At 49.6% G+C, this 24938-nt stretch overlaps 9 protein-coding genes across 9 annotated transcripts; 5 read left to right on the forward strand and 4 right to left on the reverse strand.

Annotated features, from left to right (window-relative positions):
• Window positions 1-38: 38 nt before the first annotated feature.
• On the reverse strand, window positions 39-2218 carry P174DRAFT_364580 (putative transcriptional regulator (Cti6); the record flags this gene model as incomplete). The annotated part of the gene is made up of 3 exons (XM_024822001.1): window positions 39-1029; window positions 1103-1387; window positions 1608-2218. 3 exons carry the CDS (start codon window positions 2216-2218, stop codon window positions 39-41), a joined length of 1887 nt encoding a protein of 628 aa, XP_024685741.1.
• Window positions 2219-4601: 2383 nt separating this feature from the next.
• P174DRAFT_457844 (uncharacterized protein) lies at window positions 4602-6377 on the forward strand (the record flags this gene model as incomplete). Its single annotated transcript, XM_024829589.1, has 2 exons — window positions 4602-5403; window positions 5470-6377. The coding sequence occupies 2 exons, from the start codon at window positions 4602-4604 to the stop codon at window positions 6375-6377; spliced, it is 1710 nt and encodes a 569-aa protein (XP_024685742.1).
• Window positions 6378-7921: 1544 nt separating this feature from the next.
• P174DRAFT_428618 (MARVEL domain-containing protein) lies at window positions 7922-8569 on the forward strand (the record flags this gene model as incomplete). Its single annotated transcript, XM_024825524.1, has 1 exon — window positions 7922-8569. One exon carries the CDS (start codon window positions 7922-7924, stop codon window positions 8567-8569), a length of 648 nt encoding a protein of 215 aa, XP_024685743.1.
• A 359-nt stretch (window positions 8570-8928) lies between these two features.
• P174DRAFT_428619 (uncharacterized protein) lies at window positions 8929-10629 on the reverse strand (the record flags this gene model as incomplete). The annotated part of the gene is made up of 4 exons (XM_024825525.1): window positions 8929-9638; window positions 9729-10224; window positions 10286-10452; window positions 10515-10629. The coding sequence occupies 4 exons, from the start codon at window positions 10627-10629 to the stop codon at window positions 8929-8931; spliced, it is 1488 nt and encodes a 495-aa protein (XP_024685744.1).
• A 470-nt stretch (window positions 10630-11099) lies between these two features.
• On the forward strand, window positions 11100-11604 carry P174DRAFT_438954 (uncharacterized protein). The gene has a single exon (XM_024826669.1). It carries the CDS (start codon window positions 11128-11130, stop codon window positions 11311-11313), a length of 186 nt encoding a protein of 61 aa, XP_024685745.1. The 5' UTR covers window positions 11100-11127; the 3' UTR covers window positions 11314-11604.
• A 407-nt stretch (window positions 11605-12011) lies between these two features.
• Window positions 12012-15059, forward strand: lysF (homoaconitase LysF). Its single transcript, XM_024826670.1, has 7 exons — window positions 12012-12346; window positions 12409-12456; window positions 12636-13944; window positions 14002-14304; window positions 14356-14454; window positions 14517-14601; window positions 14634-15059. Exons 1-7 carry the CDS (start codon window positions 12341-12343, stop codon window positions 14902-14904), a joined length of 2121 nt encoding a protein of 706 aa, XP_024685746.1. The 5' UTR covers window positions 12012-12340; the 3' UTR covers window positions 14905-15059.
• A 503-nt stretch (window positions 15060-15562) lies between these two features.
• Window positions 15563-16849, reverse strand: P174DRAFT_364357 (putative D-arabinitol dehydrogenase ArbD; the record flags this gene model as incomplete). Its single annotated transcript, XM_024821982.1, has 4 exons — window positions 15563-15743; window positions 15805-16230; window positions 16306-16375; window positions 16438-16849. 4 exons carry the CDS (start codon window positions 16847-16849, stop codon window positions 15563-15565), a joined length of 1089 nt encoding a protein of 362 aa, XP_024685747.1.
• A 621-nt stretch (window positions 16850-17470) lies between these two features.
• P174DRAFT_102678 (uncharacterized protein) lies at window positions 17471-18419 on the forward strand. Its single transcript, XM_024820983.1, has 2 exons — window positions 17471-18262; window positions 18318-18419. The coding sequence occupies exon 1, from the start codon at window positions 17654-17656 to the stop codon at window positions 18140-18142; it is 489 nt and encodes a 162-aa protein (XP_024685748.1). The 5' UTR covers window positions 17471-17653; the 3' UTR covers window positions 18143-18262; window positions 18318-18419.
• Window positions 18420-22241: 3822 nt separating this feature from the next.
• Window positions 22242-24932, reverse strand: P174DRAFT_402199 (acetyl/propionyl/methylcrotonyl-CoA carboxylase subunit alpha). Its single transcript, XM_024823950.1, has 4 exons — window positions 24668-24932; window positions 24416-24614; window positions 24262-24359; window positions 22242-24211 (listed from the first exon to the last, which is right to left on the reverse strand). The coding sequence occupies exons 1-4, from the start codon at window positions 24817-24819 to the stop codon at window positions 22324-22326; spliced, it is 2337 nt and encodes a 778-aa protein (XP_024685749.1). The 5' UTR covers window positions 24820-24932; the 3' UTR covers window positions 22242-22323.
• Between the last annotated feature and the right edge of the window lie 6 nt (window positions 24933-24938).

Consider the following 24938-nt stretch of genomic DNA (forward strand, 5'->3'; position numbering starts at 1 on the left):
ACGGACATCCTCGGGTCAAAAAGGGTAGACAAGGATTGTCACCGTTCCCCGAATTTGCCATATTCCTGTTGCCATTTCAGGAGATGACGCGTGAGGACATCCATCATTTCAACGCTGCTCAGATCTTTGAACTCCTTCTCCTTGGGAGCCTGACCCGATGCTGTTTCGCTATCAACGCTTGATGTCCCTGACTCCACTTCGTTGGTATTCGAAAGTAATGCAGTCTCGATTTGACCCATCGTGGCCTTTGTGAGAGAGCCATTTGGTTGGTCTCCATTGCCGGGAGGGGTGGAAGTTTCGCCGGCAACAGCCATCTCGACCTGCATCCGGGAGATGAATTCAAGGATTCCGGCAACTCGTCTCTTCATCTCGTTCATGGTAGTCCGTTGAGGGTTCATGTAGCGCGGCCTGCTCGGTTTTCCAGAATCTACATTGTAGTGCGCTCCGTTGACTGCCCCCACTCTCGGCGAGTCCCCACCGATATCGTGTGACTGCCCCCGTCGTGGAGAGTCAGCTCCATTCATATCTCGGTCCCTCGTATATTGATTACGTCCGACCCTTCCACCACGTCGCGCAGGTGGGCGTCCAGACTTGCGGGTTGACGGACGGGAGGGGGCAGGTTCCGGAGCAGGTGCAGCGGTCTCCGGGCTAGCTTGAGGAGGCTCAGGGTCTTCCGCAGTGGCTTTAGTCGGCGATGCTATCTCACGGTCGGCATCTGCTCGTTGCGAATTTGTTAGGACGAGGAATCCCAAGATAACTTCAGGGCTGTTACCTTCACCATTTCGTCTCTCGAACTTTCCCCTCTTGCGGCTCGCAATCTCCGCGGGGTCTGTTTCGGGTTCTTCTGTTTCTTTGATGAGCTTTTCACGATGACCCCGCGGTGCCACCCTAGAGTTTTTTGTGCCGTTGCCATTAACTTTTGTCTTCGACTCATCTTCTGATGCAGGTTGAGATTCTGTGTTCTCTGGTTTTGAGATAGCACTTGGTGAAGGGGAACTTGTACGCTGGCGCTTCGTCACCTGCTTGTGACTAGGCGGGGAAAACGGGTCAGCAGCAGCACCAAAAACCAATGTTACTTGGGAAGGGTCGTCATCAAACTCACGCTTCGCTGTCACTTCGACTCCGCTTGCCTCGTCGGAGAGCGATGTCCTCTGCAGGGGGCTGAGTATCTTCCTTGCTCTCCTCGATCGCTCGCCGGAGCTGCTCCTCTTCGTCATAAGCGGCATCACGACTATTCATGGTTGATCTGCGTTTGGGGTTGGCAATCGCCTCGCTCTGTCGTGATTTGGAGTCTTTCGCCCGTCGCGAATTATCACGGGACGAGTCACGGGAGGTTGCAGGGGAAGATTGGACTGGGGCGACTGGGAGGTACTGCGATGAATATTGTCTGCAAAGTTGTAAGCACGACGGCCATATAGTTGAAACGTGATTCCGTGTAGAAGCATCGCGGTTGAGGTGCGTGAGAATTTGTAACATTGGCTCAGCCTCGACGGGTAACGAAGAGCCTGACCGCATCATCCGGGCAATTTAAGGCCGAGTGGGCGCAGTAAATCAGAGAAGGGCAAATTCTTGAAATGAGAGTAGAAAAGAAGTTTGAAGAAACATACCCGTTGGACTCATTCTTTATTTCGTGAAGATCTTTCCGACACTCCTCACAGAAGTACTCGTCGGGACTCATCGCTTCATCCATAATTCCCACACAGCCACCGTGTTGCCAAACTTTGCAGGAATCACACTGGATGAACATGCTACCGATATCGTCGGACATCAGGTCCGATGAATCTGCAGAAATATTCAACGCATGTTCATCCTTGAACCCAACAGCCGCCCCGTTGCGACCGAGAGCCTCCCGCCGAGAGGGAGGCAGGCCAGGGTAGTCTTGCTGCCCACAAAGACATCGGGTAATCTCTTCTTCTTCGTCACCCTCTCCGTCTTCATCCTCATCTTCCTCCTCCCCATTCAATCTCACATGGTCATCATCTCCTCGGGAGCGCTGGCGCTGCCGCGTTTGTGGGTAGTCGTTTCTTGTGGCGCTGTCCGCATCATCAATGGACTGAGAACGTTGGGTTGAAGATCTCTGAGGTGAGGAAATTTTATGGTTCGACCGAGTGCTTCTTTCGCGAGTCAAGGAATTCGACGAGCTGGAGGAATTTGTATGCTGAAGGATGACGGGCGAGGGTTGGGAGGTGCGGGCACGAGAAGAGCGACGAGGAGTCATGGTGAAGCACTGCGAAGCGGATGGAGTACAATAATTCTGACAATGGGACGAATATTAAGGATAAGTTAAGTATATAAGAGTCAAGCGAGGCACAATTATAAGCAGATGCTGCCCATGTGGGAGCAGTCGCACGCGGGTAAGAAGCTGGGATTCGACAGCGACGACTCGTAGGAAAGGCGAAAAAAAAAGAGAGCGAACGGACCGGCAAGGCAAAGAGTAGGAGCTGGCGATTGAGACACGAGGTTGAAAAAGAATCCAAAAAGTAGCGTCTGCGAGCCCGAGTCTGAGCCGAGGACTACATAATCTGCAGATTCCTATTCGTGAGGGTGGAGGGGAGGGAGACGAGGGAAGCAGAAGAATGAGACGGGGTGGAGGAGAAAGAGAGTTCGGCAGCAGTAGCAGTACTAGCAGTAACAATCCTAATCAAAAAGGCGGACCACCGCAAGCGGGTTTCCTTTTTCTCTCCTCTCCGGGCTTTCCCCGCTCACCATCCACCAGGTCTCTTTCTGCGCTCCACGAACCTCGAGAGTCAACTATTGCAAAGTAATTGCTATCATCTTCTTGATGTTGGACTTACTTCTCGACTGTGTTTTTAGAGCAGAGTTGCTTGCGATGGTGTATGACTGAGCTCAACTGCTGACCTGGGTTGACAGACAGAGCCGATGATGGCATCGTCCATTCCGCCATTCATTCCACTACACAGAAAACCCCGCTTATCACTCGTCGACCGCACACAACGTCCACAGCCTGCCTCCTTACTACTCGCCGATCCGAATTTAAACAAAGACTAGAGTTGAGTCGGTTTACTGGGTGGACAGAGAATACTGTGTTTTCCTACTGTCCAGGTAGTTAGAGGAATTGTCGCAAGGAAGCGGTCCTCCATGACCGTTCAGGGAACTTTAATCCTTGCGGATGTTGTCATCATACAAGAAAGCCTCGTTTCACCACCACATTTGCTTGTGGACTCTGAAAGAACTCAATGAAACTGCTCAGCTATGGGAGATTGATCCCCATCTTGCTGCTCCTATTCTACAAGTGCATAAGCTTTCAGCTCCAGAAGTACCATAGCTTGTTCCTGCAGGAATGGTTGGCCTATAGAGCGCTTGAGGCTGGGAGAGAACATCACATAAGGTAGATAACCAATGTATGAGAGCTGTCCTTGGGACAGTCCACGGTATGATGCCTGTTTCAAATCACAGCTTGTAGACAGCAGCACCAATCAACAGCTGGACTCGGTCGTTGAACTTGCCATCCGCTAGAGCATTTTTACACTGCTGAGGTATACGGTGAATGTGGTGAAAATAAAATCGTGCCAAACGATCATTACAACGATTGAGTTGTACTTACCCAGCTCATCTTCAGGAAATATCTGTAGAAATAGAAGATGTCTAAGGTATTGCTTGCGATGGAGACTCTTTGGTCCCGGAGAGGAATAGTGCTTGTTGAGGCCTCAGGCGCCAAATCGGAGCCTCAGGGCGAGAACCCGCAGCTCCAAAAAGAACTATCATGTACGGAGATTAGGTTGTTACTACTCTTATGGTCAATTTCACCCCTCCATCGTCCATCGTCCTTTTTCTAATTTCTCCCCTACCAATAACTCCTTTCGATTGTGGATACTTTCTTTACTTACTATCCCTTCTTCTGATTTACTTCTTCTCTGAGCTTCTGGGTCTGTGCAGATCTTCGTGACATCCGGGTTTCTACTGGGTCTTTCCCGAACCTCTTGTCCGGCTATTTCTCCAAAAATTTTGCATGGGCGTTTGGTGCTGATTAATGGTCACTCGTTTGGTAAGTTGCATCAGGCTTTGTGAACAATACTATCGGGGTTGCTTTGGCTTTCTCGCTACCTGTGGCTTGATCTTTATCCGAGTCTTGATTACTCTTGATGTTCTCTGGGGGCCTGCCAACAGTGACAACTAACTTGTGGGTGCCAAACTACTTCGGTTTAGGTTCCTCTCCGTTCTCATCCCACCCGCCTCTCTTTCCCTACTCGGTATTCGCAACGCGACCAGCAGAACGTCATATATTCTTGACTGCGGAGTGTTTTCTGATTTTCGGGAACGAAGAAGAGGTCGACAAGCAAGAATAGAAATAGCCGAGAGTCTCAAGGTCCTTCGATACCTAGTTGTGGGGCACGGTGATTCAGGGGACAGGGAACAGGAAAAAATAGCCCGCCGTTCGGCTGTGGTCGTCGACGGTTACTGAGCTGAGATACCTGCATGACGATGACTGCTACGTTGAGTATGTTCCTCTCATCAAGGACGTCTTCTCTTCTGGACGTCTCATCATGCCGGTCCAGCACCAGGTGGATGGGGAGTTTTGGAGAGGAGAGAAGATCACTGCCAGCTAGATCCGTTGCTGATTCTGTCCGCCTGCAGATGGGATGTATAACTCAGCTCCAGATACTCCGTCGCCTGTTTATCCGGACAGGCTCATTCGGCCCCTTCCTAAACGGACCCTACGGTCTCGGTTATCGCCCGAGGCCGCCGACTCCATCCTCTACCCTCCCGCACCCCCAGCGACCCAACTCTTCTACGGATCCTCTGCGGACCATGGAGAGGTGGTGAATGACAGCAAAGTCTACGTGCAACAGAGTCTAGACACGGACGCGCATGATCATATTTCCGAGCGAGAAACACACCACACCTATGAAAACAGCCTTGATCTAGAGAGCGGTGACGAGGACGGTCCGGTTGTGGTTCGTCGAAGCGCCGGTTTTCGCGGGTCGTCTCTCTCGCCGTCTGCTGCAAGAATTCAATTGCATGCACCTTCTGGCAAGGCAGAAGGATCACCGATCAAGTCTTCCTCGACCGGTCCCGACGGGTATGATGCCTTCGAGAACACTAACAACAAGAAGAAGCGCAAAATCCCCACCCCCGGCAATTTGGGAAGTCATCATTCCACACTTTCCCCTGAATTCGCAAACATGGGGCTAGCAAGCTCCGCACAGGCGTCATCCACCACGATCAACGAAGTAAATAACGTTGGCACGTATTATGGTACCGGCAGCCCCGCATCTCCTGGACTTGGTGGTATTTCGGGTCCTGGTAGAGGTCGTCTTGGGCGGCATCCATCTCGCAGTGGTCCGTCAAGAAACTCCCTGCCGGTCCATTCTCAGATTGGCTGGCCCACGGCCCGAGCAGCAAGTCGGCGGGATGGCATGTTGTCCACGTCGGCGCCCGCAGGTACTTCCGATCCCTCCCCTTTGGAATTTAACACATCCCGGTGATTTTCACTCACTCTGTGTTTAGGTGACCCGACAGCAAAATCAGACCAGGGTATCATTTCCGCCGCCATAGCGAACGCTGCGGCCTTTTCCTCTCCCCCACGAGGCCAGGGGGGTACCAGCTTGCTTGAACAGCAAACAACACCAACCAAGACACAATTCACCTTCACCTGTGAGTCTGATTCGTCGAAAGGTATGGCTTTGCAGGCACAAAGTCTGTATCCAGCACCGCAGCGTTCGTCCGCACCGCTCGCCCCGACAAGCCAAGCCCAGCGAGGCATCTCCACACAGGGAACCCAAACAAGCCCGAGTATGACGGCACACGGCAATCAGCAACCTCCACATCCTCAGCAGCAAGCCCCTGTTGCCGAGTCACCCGTTACAGGCAAAAAGAAGAGGCGGTCACCGGGAAGCATCTACGCATTGGCAGCACGTCAACGCAAGATTCAACAACAGTATGCTAATCTCCACCATCCCCCGAGTCCCGAAGATATCTGGATCTGCGAGTTTTGCGAGTACGAGAGCATTTTTGGTCGGCCACCCGAGGCCTTAGTTCGGCAATACGAGATCAAGGATCGTAAAGAGCGGAAGCGACTGGCGGAGAAGAAGAGGCTGCTTGAAAAGGCCAAGATGAAGGGCCGCAAGGGCAAGAAGGCCACTAAGAATGCGGCGAAAAGCGCGGCGGCTCACCAGACAGTATATGATCAAGGATACGATCGCGCATCCGTCGATCATTCTTCTGTCGCCGGCCATGGAGCGCATGACGACGACTATTTAGGTCATGAGTACGACGATGAACCCATTCCTATGCCACCGCCTGCACCGCCCAATTCTTTCAAGACGCCGCCGCCGCCCGGACATCTAGTCAAGCCAACGACTCCCCCGCCGCATATGCAGGCAAGCATAGATGCGTCAAGTACTCGACCACCCTGACAATGGGCGCGGACGGCCTTGGGGGTACACACCTTTCGCAGCATCTTCCGACCGATTCCATTCCGAGGGCCGTTCGGATGGCGTTCGAGTGGTACCTCTACCCCCATGATGAAGGTCGCTGCTCATTTTCCTTTGTCTCAACTGCTTTTTTGCGTCGAGTATTCTCTCCTTGCCTTTTGTTTTTGCTTAATTTAAGTTTTAGCCTTGTTCTCTCAGCTGTTCTTTCCGCAGGTTTTGCATTTATGAAATCCCCACTCCAATCACATATCTTGATGAACATCACGACAACGTCACGGAGCATTGAATCCGGCAGGTAAACTGCACTTGCATCCATGTTAGTCGTGTTCAGGTCCTTTTTGTCCTGGGGGGTCACAGCATTCCGGTACGCATATTGGGGTGGCATGTTCGGTTGGGTTTAAAACGGCAGGATAGTCGGTGGAATTACGGGTTCTCGTATTTGGTTTTACGGAGACAACCAGCATGGAAAGGTGCATCTTGGGTCGTTGGTTGGCGCTACAGATTGTTAATAGTCCAGAGTTTGTTGAGTTAGAGGGCAGGATCAGTCGATCGGTGTCAGCGTGTAGCAATGTGAATATCATCTGGGGTTGAATAACTACTCGATTGGACATGGCCCATGGGGTCACATCTTGCCTGGACGGCCCAGGATGTCTGATTGTGTTTCCATCTATGAAAAAGAAGTTTGTGCAGAGCCATAAATAGATTCAAGCAGAAACTGTCAACCAGTCGCTGCCGTTGGCGCTTCCGATGACACAAGCTGATTTTAGCAGATCGCTGCCACCACAGCCGCCCAGTTTGTCATGGACCTTGATCATGCAGCAAAAGCCAATAAGACAATAGTCTCACTTCTGTCTATTCAGCGTCTGAAACGACGGCTTACTGTCGTTTGTCGCACTGAATTATCCTTGAGGCCCGGGGATCAGCTTAGCCGCGCGCGAAGCAAAAAAGCCAGGCGCCGTCATGCTACAGAGCACTCTGTTTCAGGACAGCTCCAGCAAGGTCAATCTGATGGATGAGAAGAGAAGGCTTGGGAGAAATGGTTGAAACGACAAAGAACGTATTGTGTCGGCTTTGAAAGAGAGTCTGTATCAGAGCTGTGTGCGATAGGTATATAAAGACCAAAGGAGTCAGTGTCAGAACGAGACGAACAACAAGTGGCATACACGCAACACTCTTTCTACTCTTTTTCTTTTTTCTTCTGGCTAGATTTCATTGATTGTCTCTTTGTCATTCGTCGTTGAAAAAGTTGAGGCCCTGCTAGACTCAGGGTTTCATTCATTGTCTGATTGTGGCATCACAGTCTTTGCTCTGCGAAGTCGGCTTCCAGGGGACTCTGAGAGACTTTGAAATACTCCGTCACATCTACTCGTTGCGCTGGACGCAATATTCTGTCAAGAAGACTCTCTTTTAACTCTACCGCGATTATAATCTCTCTGCTCGTTCAACTACGACTACATACCACATCTACAGCCGATACAGCCAAGCTCACTTGACACCACAACCTAGGTCTACAGTGTCCTATTCCAATGTGGTTCCTCATCCTCAAGCTCCTCCGCATCGGCGTTAAAGAAGCCAAAAAGCACAAGGCCAAGAAGAACGCGGCCAACACCAGCACAACCGACTCCGAAAGCATCAACCTCAACCGCGACACCAACATGCCTTGCCCCGCTGACTCCACCACAGCCCGGAACCCCCTCATCACCCTCCTCGAGACCATCCTCCGCTTCATCCAGTTCGTCTTCGGCCTCACAGTCATAGGCCTCTACGGAAGGGATCTCCACGGCGAAGACAAGGCCGCCGCCCCGGCGAAATGGGTGTACGCGGTCGTCACGGCGTTTCTTGCTGTCATGACAGCAGCCGTCTACCTCGTCTTGCCGTTTGTGATGGAGGGGCGGACGCCGGTGGCGCGGCGGGCGAGAGTGCAGCTGCCGCTGTTTGTCTGGGAGAGTGTGCTGTGTGTGCTTTGGTTGACGCTGTTTGGGATCTTTGGGAAGATGTATATTGGGAATTATAGTGAGGGGGATAAGGTGAAGCGGATGAGGCATGCGGTTTGGGTAGATCTGGTGAATTTGGGGTTGTGGGTTGTTACCATGGGGTGGGTTGGGTTGAGGTGGTGGAGGGGTGAAGGGGACAGGAGGGAGGGAGAGGGAGATGGAGGATGTCGAGAAGGCTAGTCCTTAGACGTTGAGTTGTTTGATGATATTGGAGGAAAGAGATGCTGCTGGCTAGTATTGGAGGCTAGGGAACTGTTGCTTGTTGCATATCAATGGAGAAAGCTGGTCGATCTCAGGTTACTGACGATACGGGTGATGGGAATGTGAAAATATACAGGCGATAACTTTCATAGATGGAGACAATCATATCCTGAATACACTGACACAAAACGCCCAACTCTTCGAGTCAACTCCAGTCCTCCAGTCGCCAATCCATGAGTCTCTACAGCCGGAGAACAAGAACGCCAGGCTAGTAAGCAATTCGTGGTCATCAATACATAATTCCAGGGCCGTTAGCATAGTACAAGCAGGCGAAGGTGTTAGTCGTGATAGTCCCATTCACTGAGCGTGTCATAATAACACCGGGGTAACTTCACCGGTCCCAAATTCTCTTCCTCAGGATCAATCTCTTCATATACGAGCGTCCCGTTCCTGCGGCGCTCTTCAATCTCCATACCAAGCAGGCTCTCCAGCCGTTTTAGCGGCGAGGGCGTATAATGAAAGAAAGATCTGGGTATTTCTCCCGCGCTGTTAAGGAAGCTGCCATTGGACTCTGCTGCGTCGGCGTTGTACTCGCTTGTCATCGAGACGTCGACGGAGGTGGGCGCTGTTGAAGCATTGCCGTTTGAGTTGCCAAAGGTTGACGACTCAAATGTCGTACTAAGGCTAATTCCCTCGCTACCGAAGGATTCGTGCTGCTGCTGGTGCTGCTGCAGCAGTTCCATTTTCTCGAAGAAGGAGGCCAAAAAGAGCTGTTCCTCCCACATTCTCTTCAGGAAGACAGCTCGGAACTCTGCATGAACGATGGCTCGGGGCGGTGGCCTGTAGTATTCAATATACAGGTAGCGAATGTCGCGGAATTTGTTGGGAATCTGTGACCGGAAGCCCATGGTGAGAGGTGCGGTTTTGTAGCTCGCTTTTCGCGGCCTGAGCTTGAGAAGGAGTTTTAGGTTGGCCAGGAAACTCGGTGGCAGCTCAGGCTGTTCTGCTGGCATGAGTTTTTCAATGTGCTTCGGAAGTGGTATGGCTTCTGTGAGCGTCCATTAGAGGTCGACGCGATGGTTCAACACACGGTGCTCGAGGCGTCCCGATAGGCATATGGCCCGAATAGAGGGCTTACCTTTCAGTTCCGGAGACGGGCTGCGAGTAACTTCTCGCTCCGGCAAGTGTACCTCGGGCTCGACATATTCCTCTGTCTTTTCTGCTCTCTTTGTGAACGCTCCATGCTGCGGGCTTTGAGTCCGAGTGGACTTGACACCAGAGGTCGACTGAGAGGACTTGCGACGAAGGATGGCGGGTCGCCGCTTCGAGCCCCTTGCCGTCTTACTCGCGACAAACTGAGTCTTCTTGTGACTATGGCGACAAGTAGACACGTCTGTCGCAGAAGTGATAGCAGTTGCTGGAGTTGCTGAGTTTACTGCTTCGCAAGTACTGTTATCGTCATTGTCGTCTGTTATGAGCCAACGGGTCGTTTTATGTGTTTCTTTCGGAGCGGCATTGGGTTTCTTCAAAATGGACTGCAGAGACCCTCTATGAGCTGCCTGGTTGCTGAGACGCTCTGGTAACTTCCCCTCACTCTTGTTCTTCCTCAGGGATGGATTTGTGTTCGATGGGACCTATCTCAAAGTTAGCGGGGAGGCCAATAGAGACACGAATCACCCGAAGATGGCTACGTACCTCGCTCACTTTTGAAGCGGTAGACTCAGAGATGCGCATAAACAACTTGGCCACAGTCGCGCCGGGAAGAGAGATGCGAAGACACTCATTGCTCCAAAGCCTCCAAAAGAAGTTCGCCAATCTGTATCCAATGATGCCTTCGAGCGCTGAGGGCTTGACATTGTAGGCTGATCATAGAGATCAGTCACTTTGGGTCAAAGGCGCGATCTTAAGGAGCAAGAAGAAGTACCTTTCCATAAGAGCGTAATGTCCTGAACATGCACTGGCATCGAATCATCAAATGAGGACGGGAGAGTCTTTGTAGTGGAAAGCAAGCCTTCAGGAAGTTCATCCATAGTGGACATTGTACTCTCTGAGACGGAGCGGGTAGACGTAGAGTGGTAGAAGGAAGAGGTTCATCTGAGTCTGCCCATGGTCTAAACAATTGGAAGAAGCGTTAGACTAGGTCAAAGCAAGTTGTGTATGATGATATCAGACTGTTGTCTCGAAGGCCACAGCATAAAGGCGAATATGAATATTCACGTTTGTAAACAGGACATCGCGAGGAGGTTGGGACATCAGGTCTGGCTGTGAATTCCAACATGAACAAAGCAGACTGTGCTGAGGTAAACAAACACAAGAGGTGGCAGGGGACTGAAGGTCTGAGGTGAGGTGAGGATCAGTTAATAGTACAGGATTCAGAGTCAACAAGTACAACCAGCCGTCGGCAACTCTCATCTGAGAGTCAGGCACCGAGGACTCAATCAGTGACACATGGGTAAATTGCTGCAGCGTGTTCCTAAGAAGAGGTAGAGTTGGATTCTGTTTGTATATCTGTAAGTTTCCTCCCAGCTAGGCCTACAATGCGAGACAGTGCTGCCAGGATTAGTGGTTCTGATCTATATACAGGAACACAACGAGTGTCATTACCTGGAGGAGGACAGGAAAAGGCAGAAAGGACCTGGATGAGAGAAAAATCCAGACTAGACGTGGTCCAGAACAAGATTACTGTGAGAAATTCTGATAAACAGTGCGAGATATATGGCTAGGATTGGTATATATTGACGAGATTTACGAGAGAGGGCGACAAGTGGGCAGATATAAAAAGAGAGAAGTACAAACATACTTAATCATTCTAATCAGAGACGTTGAACTACTTGACTCTAGCTGAAGTGGTAGAAGAGTGGTGTTGATCATGATTAACACAAAACAGCGTCAGGAAATGTCATCGGCAGGCCCCAGCTCAAAGAAAGTTCCTGGGTTTTACCTTGCGGGGGATTTGGAGCGGCTCGGATAGAGATCCATCCATTGTTGCTCTTTTGCAAACGTGATATCTGGATCCTTGATTTTGGAGAAAAGTAAGGAACAGGAGTTAGCTAGAGTCGATTATGAGACAATGATGGTGAGGCGAACGAGGATGGTGAATGGGACGAGGACGGTCCAACAAGAAGGAAACATTCTAGAAGGCTAGACGATGATTCGAGGAGGGCGGCAGGTATCTACTTATATTAGGTAGACTATGCAATCCTCTAACTGGATATAAATCAACTGAGTACCAGCCAAGTGCGTCGTAACGGATCATGTGCTCCGTATTGTTTTGACCAATCTCGTAGACAAAAAGACGGGACAAGGTAGCCGGATTTGTCCGGAAGAGTGACTCTATACAAATTCAATCAGTGTGATGCACACTTAAAATCATGTAATATCCTAGAATAGTATAATATCTAGTGTCTCACCGATTATCGTTGGTAACCGGAGAATCGACCCAATATCCTATGGAGCAGGACTTGCATAATTGCAGGGCACAGGCCGCCTATCATTGATACCTGAGGCACCAAGAGAAAGCCAGGCACCCAGGCACACCAACCCGGATCAAGACGGACGAACCAGTGAGCGTTGATTATTAAGGTACCCCGGATGCTGCGTCCGGGATCGGGTGCGACACCGAATAATTGCCCGATTTTCTGGTCGCGACTCAATTTTTCCCTTTGGGGTTCTTGTTCTTTGGCCATTTCTGTGATACCCTCTTTTGTTTTCCTTGGTCAATTTGCATTGTATCTTTAAGTATAGCTCATGATGTTTGTATGTCCTCCCACACTCGTTTCCTTTCTTCCATACTATTGTTCAATGACTGACTTCTGAAGAAACGCACCGGATCTTTGCTGCTTCGGTGCAGAGCATCGCGAGCCCCCGTTATCGGTCGACCTTTGATCTCATTGTCAACCTCCTCCACCTCCCTATCTCTATCTCGTTCTCGATCCTTTGCCACTACATCCCTTCGCCGTCACGCTGAGGCATCATCCTCCACGACACAAACCTCTCCTTCGTCGTCGAGTTGGCTCGCCCCCGATGCCGCCCCCGCGTCCCTCAGACCCTTACCGAGAAGATCGTACAGGCGTATTCCCTGGGTCTCGCCGAAGGCCAATACGTCAAGGCTGGAGACTATGTGATGCTGAGCCCCCATCGTTGTATGACCCACGACAACTCATGGCCCACCGCGCTCAAGTTTATGGCAATTGGCGCATCCAAGGTCCACAACCCCGATCAGATTGTCATGACCTTAGACCACGATGTCCAGAACAAGAGCGAGAAGAACCTGAAGAAATACGAATCGATTGAGAAGTTTGCCAACCAGCATGGCATCGACTTCTACCCAGCCGGTCACGGTGTCGGCCATCAGATCATGATTGAGGAGGGATATGCCTTCCCCGGCACCGTCACTGTGGCTAGTGACAGTCACTCCAACATGTACGGTGGCGTTGGTTGTCTCGGTACTCCCATGGTTCGTACCGATGCCGCGACTATCTGGGCTACCGGCCGTACCTGGTGGAAGGTCCCCCCTATCGCAAAGGTGCAGTTCACCGGCACTCTCCCTGAGGGTGTCACCGGAAAGGACGTCATTGTCGCTTTGTCAGGTCTCTTCAACAAAGATGAGGTTCTGAACTACGCGATTGAGTTTACTGGCTCGGAGGAGACCATGAAGAGTCTCTCTGTCGACACCCGTCTGACCATCGCCAACATGACCACCGAATGGGGCGCGCTGACCGGACTGTTCCCCATCGACTCGACCCTGGAGCAGTGGCTGAGACGCAGGGCCGCTACCGCACCACGCACGGAGACGGCGCGTCGATTTGCCGAGGAGCGTATCAACGAGTTGTTCGCCAACCCCACCGTCGCTGACCGTGGAGCCAAGTACGCCAAATATCTGTACCTGGATCTGTCGACCCTGTCGCCCTACGTTTCCGGACCGAACTCCGTCAAGGTCGCCACCCCCATTGACGAACTGGAGAAGCAAAAGCTGAAGATCGACAAAGCCTACTTGGTATCCTGCACTAACTCGAGAGCGTCGGATATTGCCGCCGCGGCCAAGGTGTTCAAGGACGCCGTTGCCAGGACGGGTGGGCCTGTGAAGGTCGCGGACGGCGTCGAGTTCTACGTCGCGGCGGCTTCCAAGGCTGAACAGAAGATTGCAGAGGAGGCAGGTGACTGGCAAGCTCTGATAGACGCCGGCGCTATCCCCCTGCCAGCGGGTTGCGCCGTCTGTATTGGTCTGGGTGCCGGTCTCCTCAAGGAGGGCGAAGTTGGAATCTCAGCCAGTAACCGAAACTTCAAGGGCCGCATGGGTTCCCCTGATGCCAAGGCCTATCTTGCCAGTCCTGAAGTTGTCGCGGCCAGTGCACGTATGTCATCTCTCTATTGGTGTACCTTACCTGTAAGAAATCGCTAACTCTGGCTAGTGAACGGTGCTATTAGCGGACCCGGCATCTACAAGCGCCCCGAAGACTGGGCCGGCGTCTCCATCGGTGAAGGAGAAGTTGTCGAGTCCGGCACTCGCATCGACACGACTTTGGAAGCAATGGAGAAGTTCATTGGACAGCTGGATAGCATGATCGAGTCGTCGAGCAAGGCCGTGATGCCGGAGGAGTCGACTGGCTCCGGGGCCGCCGAGGTGGACATCGTTCCCGGCTTCCCCGAGAAGATCGAGGGTGAAATCCTCTTCCTTGATGCTGATAACATCAGCACTGATGGCATCTACCCTGGTAAGCCTTCCAGACAGACCCTCTCGCTGTTTTCGCTAACGAACGTCACAGGCAAATACACATACCAGGACGACGTCACCAAGGACAAGATGGCGCAGGTCTGCATGGAGAACTACGATCCTGCCTTTACCGGCATCGCCCGCGCAGGAGGTTTGTCACCTTCCCTTCCCTGTCATCCTTTCCATCCCCCAGTGTCTAACACAAGTAAATAGACATCTTCGTCTCCGGCTTCAACTTCGGCTGCGGCTCCTCCCGCGAGCAAGCCGCCACCTCCATCCTTGCCAAGCAACTCCCCTCGTCGTCGCCGGCAGCATCGGCAACACCTTCAGCCGCAACGCCGTCAATAACGCCCTCCCTCTGCTCGAGATGCCTCGCCTCGTCGAGCGCCTGCGCGAAGCCTTTGGTAACGAAAAGCAACCCACCCGCCGCACGGGATGGACCTTCACCTGGAACGTGCGCACCTCCCAGGTCACCGTCCAGGAAGGCCCGGGCGGTGAAACCTGGAGCCAGAGCGTACCTGCTTTCCCGCCGAACCTGCAAGACATCATTGCCCAGGGCGGATTAGAGAAGTGGGTGAAGAAGGAGATTAGCAAGGCTTGATCGTGTACATGTACTTTTCAGTCAGTGTAAAAGATCCCCTTTTTTTTTCCTTTTCATGGGTGCATTGCGTGTTGAGCCTGGACCTGGACCTGGAGATAGTCTGGATGATTTGATATCCCTTAGAAGTTAGAATGGCCGGCGGAGAACTTTTCCGTCCGAATAGATACTTCCTTTTTATGTCTTTGAATGATTATGCTAAGATAGACCGCCAACTAAGAGTACTTCCTGTACAATCGGCTGGAGCCGAACCGATTTCCATACCCCATAACTGCCCCCTGATGATATTTCCACTGATATGGAGAACGATCCACTTTGGAGTATAACTCAACGGCTTTTGCAGCTGAGACATGACCATTCAACCACAGAACAAAACGCAATAGACTAGTTTATTATATGCAAAAGAAGAGAAAATCCACAATAATTTTCTTCCAGGGTAAAGAAATAAAATGCCATTTTTCGCTTGAACAGTACTCCTGCCCGAAAAGACATTCAAATGTCTCGTAATACAGCCGGATGAGGTATTAAGTGGCAGCTCACTACCGAAAGGAACAAATCAAATCAAAACGATCTATAGCGCTTCCAAAAGTCCCGTACATCGCTTCGTAAACAACTGCAAGAAATAGAGCATCGACATAAGGTGACAAGTCACACTTCCACTTTAGGTCAAAGTGTATCCACCGTCGACACGGAGATCCGCACCAGTAATGTACTTGGATGCGTCACTGAGGAGGAAGGTCACGGCGCCCATCAGGTCTTCAGGAGTGCCCATCTTTCCGACAGGAATGAGGGAGGTCCACTTGTCTCTGAGATCCGGCCTTTCATCGAGAATTTTGCGGGTCCTATAGAGGTTGACGACGTCAGCCTGTCGCTCAGAATATCAAGTAGAAGATGGTGGCTTACAGAGCAGTCAGCATGTATCCGGGGCTGATGCAGTTAACCCGAATGTCATGAGCGGCCCACTCTACAGCAAGAGAAGCGGCAAGGTGACGCACAGCAGCCTTGGCCGCATTGTAAGGAGCCTGGGGCTGAGGAACGTTGACAATGGCACCGGACATGCTTCCAATCAAGACCATGCTGCCCGGAGCCTTGCGTTCCATGAGATGCTTTGCGACACCAATTGCAAACAAGTATGTACCATCGACATTGACGCCCCAGAGCTTTTGCATGCGGTCGTAGGGGTAGGAGATGGCATCGAAGTTCTCGGTAAAACCAGCGGAAGTGACCAGGTGATCGATGCGGCCGTGCTTTGAGATAACTTCCGCAATTGCGTTGTTTACAGAGTCAGGGTTGGCCACGTCGGCGTAGTGAGCTGTAACGTTGGGCATTCTAGATAGAAGGAAAAAAAAAAGATGTTAGGATCTGCTACTGGCCAGAATGCCTGAGGTCTGCCAATCGACTTACTGTTCCAAGCCCGGATTTTCCTTCTTGAACTGTTCGACGAGCTTCTGAGCCTGCTCTTCAGCTTCCTTTCCTGTGGCGCATTAGCCATCATCTCCGGAATCCAACTGTTGCAATTAATCGCCTGAAACTTACGGTTTAAATCAACAATGGCCAAATCAGAGCCGGACGCAACAAGCGCCTGAGACATGACTAGACCAAGACCGCGAGCACCTCCTGTCACCAAGCTGATCTTGTTTTCTAGGGAGAACTGGGCAAGGGTACGCTTGAAATGCATTCCTCCACGGCCCTGGACGATGGGAGTACGGGGCATGTCCGCGTCATTGGGGTATTCAATTACAACGCTCTCATCAGTACGCGCGAATCGCCCTTCTACCTCCGAATCTTCCGTGTCCTTTTTTGCATCTTTCGCGCGAGGAATTGTGTACGAGAGGGGACGGAAGAAAGTCTTAGAGGCGGAAGACCGGAGAGGGGCAGCGAATGCAGCAGGGCGAGAGCTCTGATTGAGAGCTTTCGCGGCTTGACGAGCGACCGTGGATTTGAACATCGTATATGTGAGAGATATATGGATAGAAGATTGTACTTGGCGGGATATTGTCTTCAGGAGTAAGGGATGGGACAGGGAGGAGAGAGAGAGAGAGCAAACAAAGGTAAAAGAGCTTGAGAGAAGGAGAGGGAAAGTCCGAATAAGTACTCTAGGCGAGGGCAAATTTTAATAATAAATCCCAGAAGAAGGAATGGAAATAGAAGTGGTGACCTCCCTTGGTCAAGGAAGCAGATGGCACTCGGCGAGCTGGCAAATAATTATGCGCGTCCGCGGGTCCAGAAGTTGGCAAAGAAGGAAATAGAAAATGGAGGAGCTGGGAATGTAATTGTAGCCAGCGAGAGATAGTAAGTACGCAGTTAGTCGTGTGTATTAGGTACAACCATCAATTAAAAGTATCTAGTTACTGCTGCTGTGTAGAGAGGTATATACAAAAGCTGGAGCAATTGCGGTGAAATAAGTAGTACCTTGAATGGAACGCCGCACTGGGATATCCGATGGAACAGACAAGTCCGACAGAAGGAATTGCAGGCGTGACCTGGATGACTGGCGTATGATTCAGGATAAAATTCCCATTCGTAGGTTTCTTTTTCTGGAACATTTTCTTTTTCTAACAAGTTCTTCCTTTGTTTATATGTATTTCTGCGCGATGTCAGGCGGTGATGAAAAAACTGGGCCAGACCCCAACCGCCATGCAGCGATCCGGACCAAGATCTGCCATGCAGTGGGGGGTTTCTACCGGATTCCCAAGCCACTGGCCCATTAGGCATCCCGGCTTCGTCGCCGCGCTGCCCTTTTTCTTTCCGCATGACTCCAACACGACCCCTCGATCCTCGCGAGGTTTCACCAGCTAGTAGAAAATTCTGTCCATTAACCATCTTCCGGTATTTGTTGCTTTTATTTTCATTATTATCTTTTTATTCTTTTGTGTTCTCACTGGCATTAGCATTTCTAAGGAGTATCTGGATGTGTCCTCTATCTACCCCTTGCCCTCGTGTGCTTGTGAATGAGAACAAGTCGTACCCAAATAATGTTGGCATCAGAACTAGGAAAGATGTCGTACCTCCAATAATCGCTAATTCTATAATAGTAGTTGCAGTAATATTGTCAAAAACTCAATTCAACAATACTGTTAAGTCTGTTGGTAGAGTGAGTAGTAGCAAAGTATTGATCATGCACGCCACCGAGTCATCCGTTATGTCGATGTTTATCATCAGAAACATTTCATCCAATATTTATCACGACCTCTTCTTGTCAAGAAAAAGTAAAAATATACATCGAGTGCTTCAATTTTGAATATCCTGCATGCGTGCCAAATGCCAGCATCCATTTTATGGCAAGCTAACCGCTACAGCCTGCATGTACTCGGTTACTGGTACTTGCCTCCTGTAGATTATGTGCAAATGTGCCTCATAGGTGAGGAGATCATTAGTTTATTTGCCACATCTTAGCTGATCCTGTCGCGACCAAGTCTAAGCACTGTACTCTGTAGCACAAGAGGGATCGAGCGCACTAAGGAGCACGGTGTGGTCTACTATATTGATCAGTATAATTTTATATGACTAAATAGCTGGTGTCCAATTTAGACATGACTTCATGAGACCATAAGCACCTCCCTTAAGCAACCTAATCGCTCACCCCAAACTTAGGCTGATCAGTCCTTGCTTGACGTTTGGGTTTTTTTTTTTTTTTTTTTTTTTTTTAACAGGGAACTTGGTCTACATACAGTGACTACGCAATATTTTTGCACCACTCTCTGAGTGCTCAGTGCTGGCGATTGGCCGCTCACTGATTGCTCAGTTATAACTCAGAGACTGATTAGAGGCCTCTCACTATTGAGCATCCAGCCCACACTTGGTCCATACTGAAAACAGCGCACTCGGCCGGCCTCACAATACTCTTTAATTATGTTTAATTATGAACTCCTTTCTGATGGCCTAATCACCTTCAATTTCTTGAGGTGTTATTGCTTTTCCATCCCGAACCCCGGCCTCCCTAAAACAGGCGATGGAGCGAGATGACGCCAAAATGAAAGAAATGAACATATCTGATCAAAATGGACCTTACCATTCCTTGTGGGTTGGGGTTCGGATTAGTCATGGGCTTTTTCTGGCACTGCCAGAAACTCGAATCTCACTGCCAGAGCCATCTGGATATCCGTCAAAAGGCCATTTCCACATGGGTGCGAGATGCGCTTAACAAAGACACAGAACGCTGAAAGGAGGAAATCCGCAGACTGAATAAGGATGTTATCCACAGGGGTGATGTGCGATCTGATGCTATGGTAGTCACTGAGTGCTACAAGAAAAACAGCACTAAATGGCAATCTTTCCATATGCTATATGGCCTCACCCCGGACAATGTGAATGATCTCGGTATTGTTCTACAAATACCCTTGATGCTCTTTTTATCGCTAATATATTCTAGACCAACAGAAATTATTGAAATATAATACCACTAGGCTAAAAAGGTGTCCGGACATGGTTCCTATCAGTCTAGGGTCTCATATCCTTCGTTATATTTTTAAACAGAAATGCTATGGATCTCTGCAGGCCTTAGATAGAGCAGCTTCTATCCTGCTCGAGAACTGTCACGTGCCGAACCACCGGCGTACCTCCAGCGGGGGCCCGCTCCCTCGCTTGGATAATAGTTTGTCTGAACTCCGCACACGCAGAATAGAAATAGGGGGAACCGAACGGCTTGGGGGAAACCAAGCGGTTCGTTCTGATCATTGCAATACATACGTTTTTGTTAGCAAACCTACATACTCCCATAACCTAGTAATCGTAGCAGCGAGTCGCAGCCTAGTCGACGACACCCCGCTGACTAGGAACCTCCCTAAGTAGCCCACCACACGGCTCCTTACAAGAACGCTCGAACAAGCCTCCCTACTGAGGCGATGGGGAAGAAACGCGAGGATATCGTCGCTATGCTGCTAGAGGAGAGATATGAAGAGGCTGATAATATGAGCAGCTATCAACCAGAATATGCACTATCATTTCTACTATGCTAGAAATGGAAGTCTAGACACCTTTTTAGCATAGTGGTTTGATGGTTGATAGTTATGAGCCTGGAAGCCCTACACAGCAAGGCAAAGATTAGATGCCCCTATATCCTCTGAAGCCCCAGGCTTAATTCCGAGACGGCACAAGGCAGTGGCTTCACCAGAATGACCAGGGTGGTCTCAAGCCTTTTCTGAACTGTGCATACTTTTAGTAATTTAGTGATGATGGTTTTTAAGCTATGCCATTCGCTACTTATTATTGACAGTCTTTACTTTAAACAGTAGTTAATGTAATCAGTAAGCGAGCCGCCACTTTCCCGTCTGATTCTAACGCGTTCAAATTCAAAGCTATCCAAACAGCTACTATGCCACCAAAAACGCATACAAATGCAAGGAAATTGGTGGAGTAGGAAGGCAGGATCCTACTTGCAATATCAGCTCTAGAAAAGAAGGAAATCTTAGCAATTAGCAAGGCTGCGCAGATATTCAATGTCCCTTGTTCAACTCTATGTAATTAGTTAAATGGCAGCAAATACCGCAATGAAGCACGCGCAAATGGCTATAAAATGACTTATAATGAAGAGGAATCACTTATTAGATGGATTCTATCTATAGATTAACACGGAGCAGCTCCCCAACCATCTCATATATAAGAAATAGCAAACATCCTGCTTATATAGCGTGGTTTAACTCCTACCCAGACTGTTAGAGAGAAATAGGTATATAACTTCATTAGTTAGCATGATGAGATTAAAACCTGTTTTTCTAGGCACTATAATCACCAGCGTGCTAAAAGCAAAGACCTAAATATCATCCTAGAATAATTTAATTATGTCTAGATCATAATAATGTAGTATAGGATTGCACCTAAAGATATCTATAACTTTGATGAAACTAGCTTTGTAATGGGCTTAGTAGCTACTACTAAGGTAGTTATAAGAGCTGAGATGCTTAGTTAGCTATTTCTATCCAGCTAGGGAACCGCGAATGGGTTACATCTATAGAGTGTATTAACTCTACTAGATGGGTGCTACTGTGCTTCTACTATGTATTATCTTCAAAGGAAAGGTCCATATTGAGGGCTAGTATTAAGATTAAGCCTTACTAGCAGGCTAGCGGATTGAGGTTAGTAAGAATAGATAGACAACTAATCAGATTAGATTATAGTGGCTTTAAGTAGTCTTTATTCCTACTACTACAAGTTATATAGCTGGTAGATATTATCATATTAACTCTTGATTCTTAATAGCCATGGAAGCCATCTAACATCTTAATTTAATTAGATCCATAGTAAGAATAATATTATTCTACTCTATATGCCTGTATATTTATCACATCTTCTTCAGCCTCTAGATGTTGGCTGTTTTTCTCCTCTAAAGCGCGTGTATAGTCGCTTAATTAAGGAGAAGATGTGAGTTGGTTTTAACCATATTAATAAGCTTAACTTCCTTAAGGCCTATCCGCAGGCCTGTACAGTAATCTTTTTATCAGATAATATCAAAAGTGGCTTCTTAGCAACTAGATTAATACCACTGAATCTAGATCAAGTGCTCAGTTAGCTTAATATCCAGCTTAAAACCCCTACACCACCAGGCAGCTGATTAATAGATTCCGCCCTAAAAACACCTTATAATCTGAAGCAGTTAAAGAAGCAGGAAAGTATGCTTAAGAAGCTACTCAGGGAGTGTACATACAGCCCTCCTACCCTCCTAAGGCTGCGCTAGATTAGCTTATCAAGGGGTGTGAGATGGCAATGAATAATGCCATCCTTTCTTGCAAAGGAAAATCAGGATCTACATGCTGCACATAAGAAGCAGGTTCCAAATCAGAAGTGATCTAGGAGGCAGATAGAAGCTGCAGAGGGATTCTCTATCCAGGAAGGGCAGGAGTTCATTTAGCACAGAAATTAGGCTACTGAAGCTATCCCATCTATCCTTCAGAGCAGGCAGTAGATGCAGAACAACGCCCTCAATGGGCACCCCTGCGCTGCAGTGACTGCCATATTCTAGGCCATAAGCAATTGCAATGTCCGCAGCGCAAGAATAGCTAGATCTAGTAATATAATCATGTTTTAGGGGTTGAAAATAGCTTCAATTTCATCTCCGGCGAATCTTGGATGGCGGCTCGGTTGCAGTGGCGGCTCGCTTACCGATTACGTTACTTATCGATGCAGGAGGTTTACTAATCAATTTTGATGCAGACATGCCGACTCATGACCAAGGTTAAAACGTATGCAGGCCCTGTATTTGAATCTAATGCAGATGTCTACGCCCGAAAGGGAATCTGGCAAAACATATCAACCTACACAGTACAATGTCCGTCCCCGATCGGTCATATTCGAGTCCCAATGGAAAGTTGGTGCATCAACTGGAAGTCCCTTCACCTTCCTCTGCGAATTCGACCAGAGGAGTACCGCTCTTGCATTGATCCTGTAAGAACACGTTAGTCATCTACCACTCCTGAAAACGAGAGATCAAAAACGCGCAAGTTCTGGAAGCACAAGGGAAAATGTTCTCGAAGCTTGACGTGAGGGTCCGTGCTTCGGCCACAGCTCTCCAAGACTCCCAAACTCCAGACATTCTGGTCCGACTTGGCGCCAAACCAACGGGCCGAGATCCAGGCCATTAATTAAGAGTGTCATGCTATCGGTCAAGTGACCGATCAATAAACGGGAACGATGCGCAGGGGGTAATGAGAATAAAAACAAAAACACAAGGAAAAGAGGCGTGTGACCTACCCCTTTTTGATGTACCACTTTGGAGATGGTTCCCTTCTGGGGGCTGCGAATTACTGTTTCCATCTTCATACTCTCAATCACAACCAGCGGCTGGTCTTTTTCCACAACATCGCCTGCCTTGACCTCCACGCGCAGCACCTTGCAGGGCATTGGGGCCAAGACACTGTTGGTGACATCCTTCATGCCCAATGCTTTATCCATCCATTTAGCCCGTGGGATGCTCAGGCGGTATTGATTACCTCGCTGGAACGCAACGATGGAATCCCCGTCTTGTATCACAGTTGTGTCAAGTCGAGTGTGAGGAAAGAAGGATGTCACGACTTTGGATGCGGGATCGCTGTGGCTCGTCACCTGCTCGAAAACACGACTGCCAACCTCGATGTCAAACACATTGTTGCCAGTCTGCTTGACACGAACATTGAATTTTGTGCCATCTTTCCGCCCCGGAGTCAGTTCTGCTAGTGTCATCTCTCGTACTTGATAGCTGGGACTGAATCCGACAGCGGACCCTTCAAAGTTTGCTTGCTTTCCGGTCGCTGGTTCGGAGTTGTGGTGTAAACAAGCCAGCGCCACTTGTGCAAGGACCTCATCCTCAACCGGATCCTTAACGAACAATTCATCGCGGTGCTTATCAATGTAGCCCGTCTCCACCTCGCCCTTGATGAAATCTGGGCTTCTGCAAACGGATTTGATGAACTCGATGTTGGTGATAGGGCCTGCGACCTCATATTCTTCCAAGGCGGCTGCTAGTTTGCGGATTGCCTCTTCCCGGGTGGCACCGCGAACGATCAGTTTTGCAATCATTGGGTCGTAGTGAGCTGAGACTTCATCTCCTGCGACGAAACCCGCATCTATTCTCACGTCGTCTGACGTTGCAGGAGTGCGGACGTGTAGCAGAGTGCCAGAGTCAGGGATGAAACCTTGGTCCGGATTTTCCGCATATATTCTAGCCTCGATGGCGTGTCCGCGGTGAGCCATTTCAGCTTCAACTTGACCCTGAGTCAATGGCAGAGGGGCTCCCTCCGCGATCTTGATCTGCCAGTGCACGAGGTCCTGACCGGTGACCATTTCAGTAACGGGATGCTCAACCTGCAGCCGAGTATTCATCTCCATAAAGAAGAATTCGCCGGTGTCGTTGTCGAAAATGAACTCGACTGTACCGGCACCCTCGTAGCCTACGGCCAGCGCTGCAGCTCTCGCCTTCGCCCAGATATCTTTTCTGGTTGCGTCTGGTAGATGGGGTGCTGGAGACTCCTCAAGGATCTTCTGATGCCGTCTTTGTATGCTGCAATCTCTCTCCCCCAGAGCGACGCAGTTCCCATACTTGTCTGCAAAGACCTGAACTTCGATGTGACGTGGTGTTGTAATGTACTTCTCGACCAAGACGTGGTCGTCTCCGAACGAGTTCATGGCTTCTGATTTCGCAGATTGCAATTGAGCCTGAAATTCGGCTTTAGACCTGACGATACGCATCCCTTTCCCGCCGCCACCTTTGACTGCTTTAATAAGCACGGGGTATTTAATCTTATCGGCTTCGGCTTCGAGGAAGTTCACGTCTTGATTTGAGCCGTGATAGCCAGGAACGCAAGGTACACCTGCAGCTGTCATGATCTTCTTTGACTGGCTTCAAGGTATTAGCGAGGGCTAAAAGATGGGCCTTCGTGATCGGCATACCTCTTGTCTCCCATATCCTCGATTGCTTTCCATGGCGGACCGATGAAGACTAGACCAGCTTCTGTGCATTTCCGCGCAAATTCTGAGTTTTCACTCAACTACAGACAACAATGATAAGTGTACAGCGATCGTTTATTCGTTGGCAGATACTTACAAAACCGTAACCGGGATGTATCGCTTGACAGCCTTCTCTCTTCGCAATCTCGATGATGCGATCACCATCGAGATATGCAGAGACTGAGCCGAGATTAAATGCAAATGGTGAGCTCAACGCATGCTGTGCATGTCTGTCGGGATCCGTGTATAGCGTTGTCACTTTGATACCGTGTTGAGAAGCCGTCCGACCTACTCGTCTATCAATCTGGTCAGTGGAGGTAAATAAAACGTCAAACCGTCGCAATCATACAATGCTATCTCTCCTCTGTTGGCAATAAGAACCGAGTCCAGTTTCCTCTGTGGCACATGAGTACTGGCGACAGTGGATGCTGCTCTTCGTGACCGTCGAGCTGCTGTCGGGCCCATGCGGGAAGAAATGCGGAGAAGAGACGAGAGAGCCATAGCGACGAATTCTGCTGCTAAACAGCCCTATGTTGAATTTCTGTGCAGATTCTTCAAAACCCTCAGCATAGTTCAGATACGAGCGAAAGTAGCTTTGAGGAGCTCTCCGCGAGTCTTAA

The sequence above is a fragment of the Aspergillus novofumigatus genome, assembly GCF_002847465.1.
Source record: "Aspergillus novofumigatus IBT 16806 chromosome Unknown P174scaffold_2, whole genome shotgun sequence".
Taxonomy (NCBI): Eukaryota; Fungi; Ascomycota; class Eurotiomycetes; order Eurotiales; family Aspergillaceae; genus Aspergillus; species Aspergillus novofumigatus.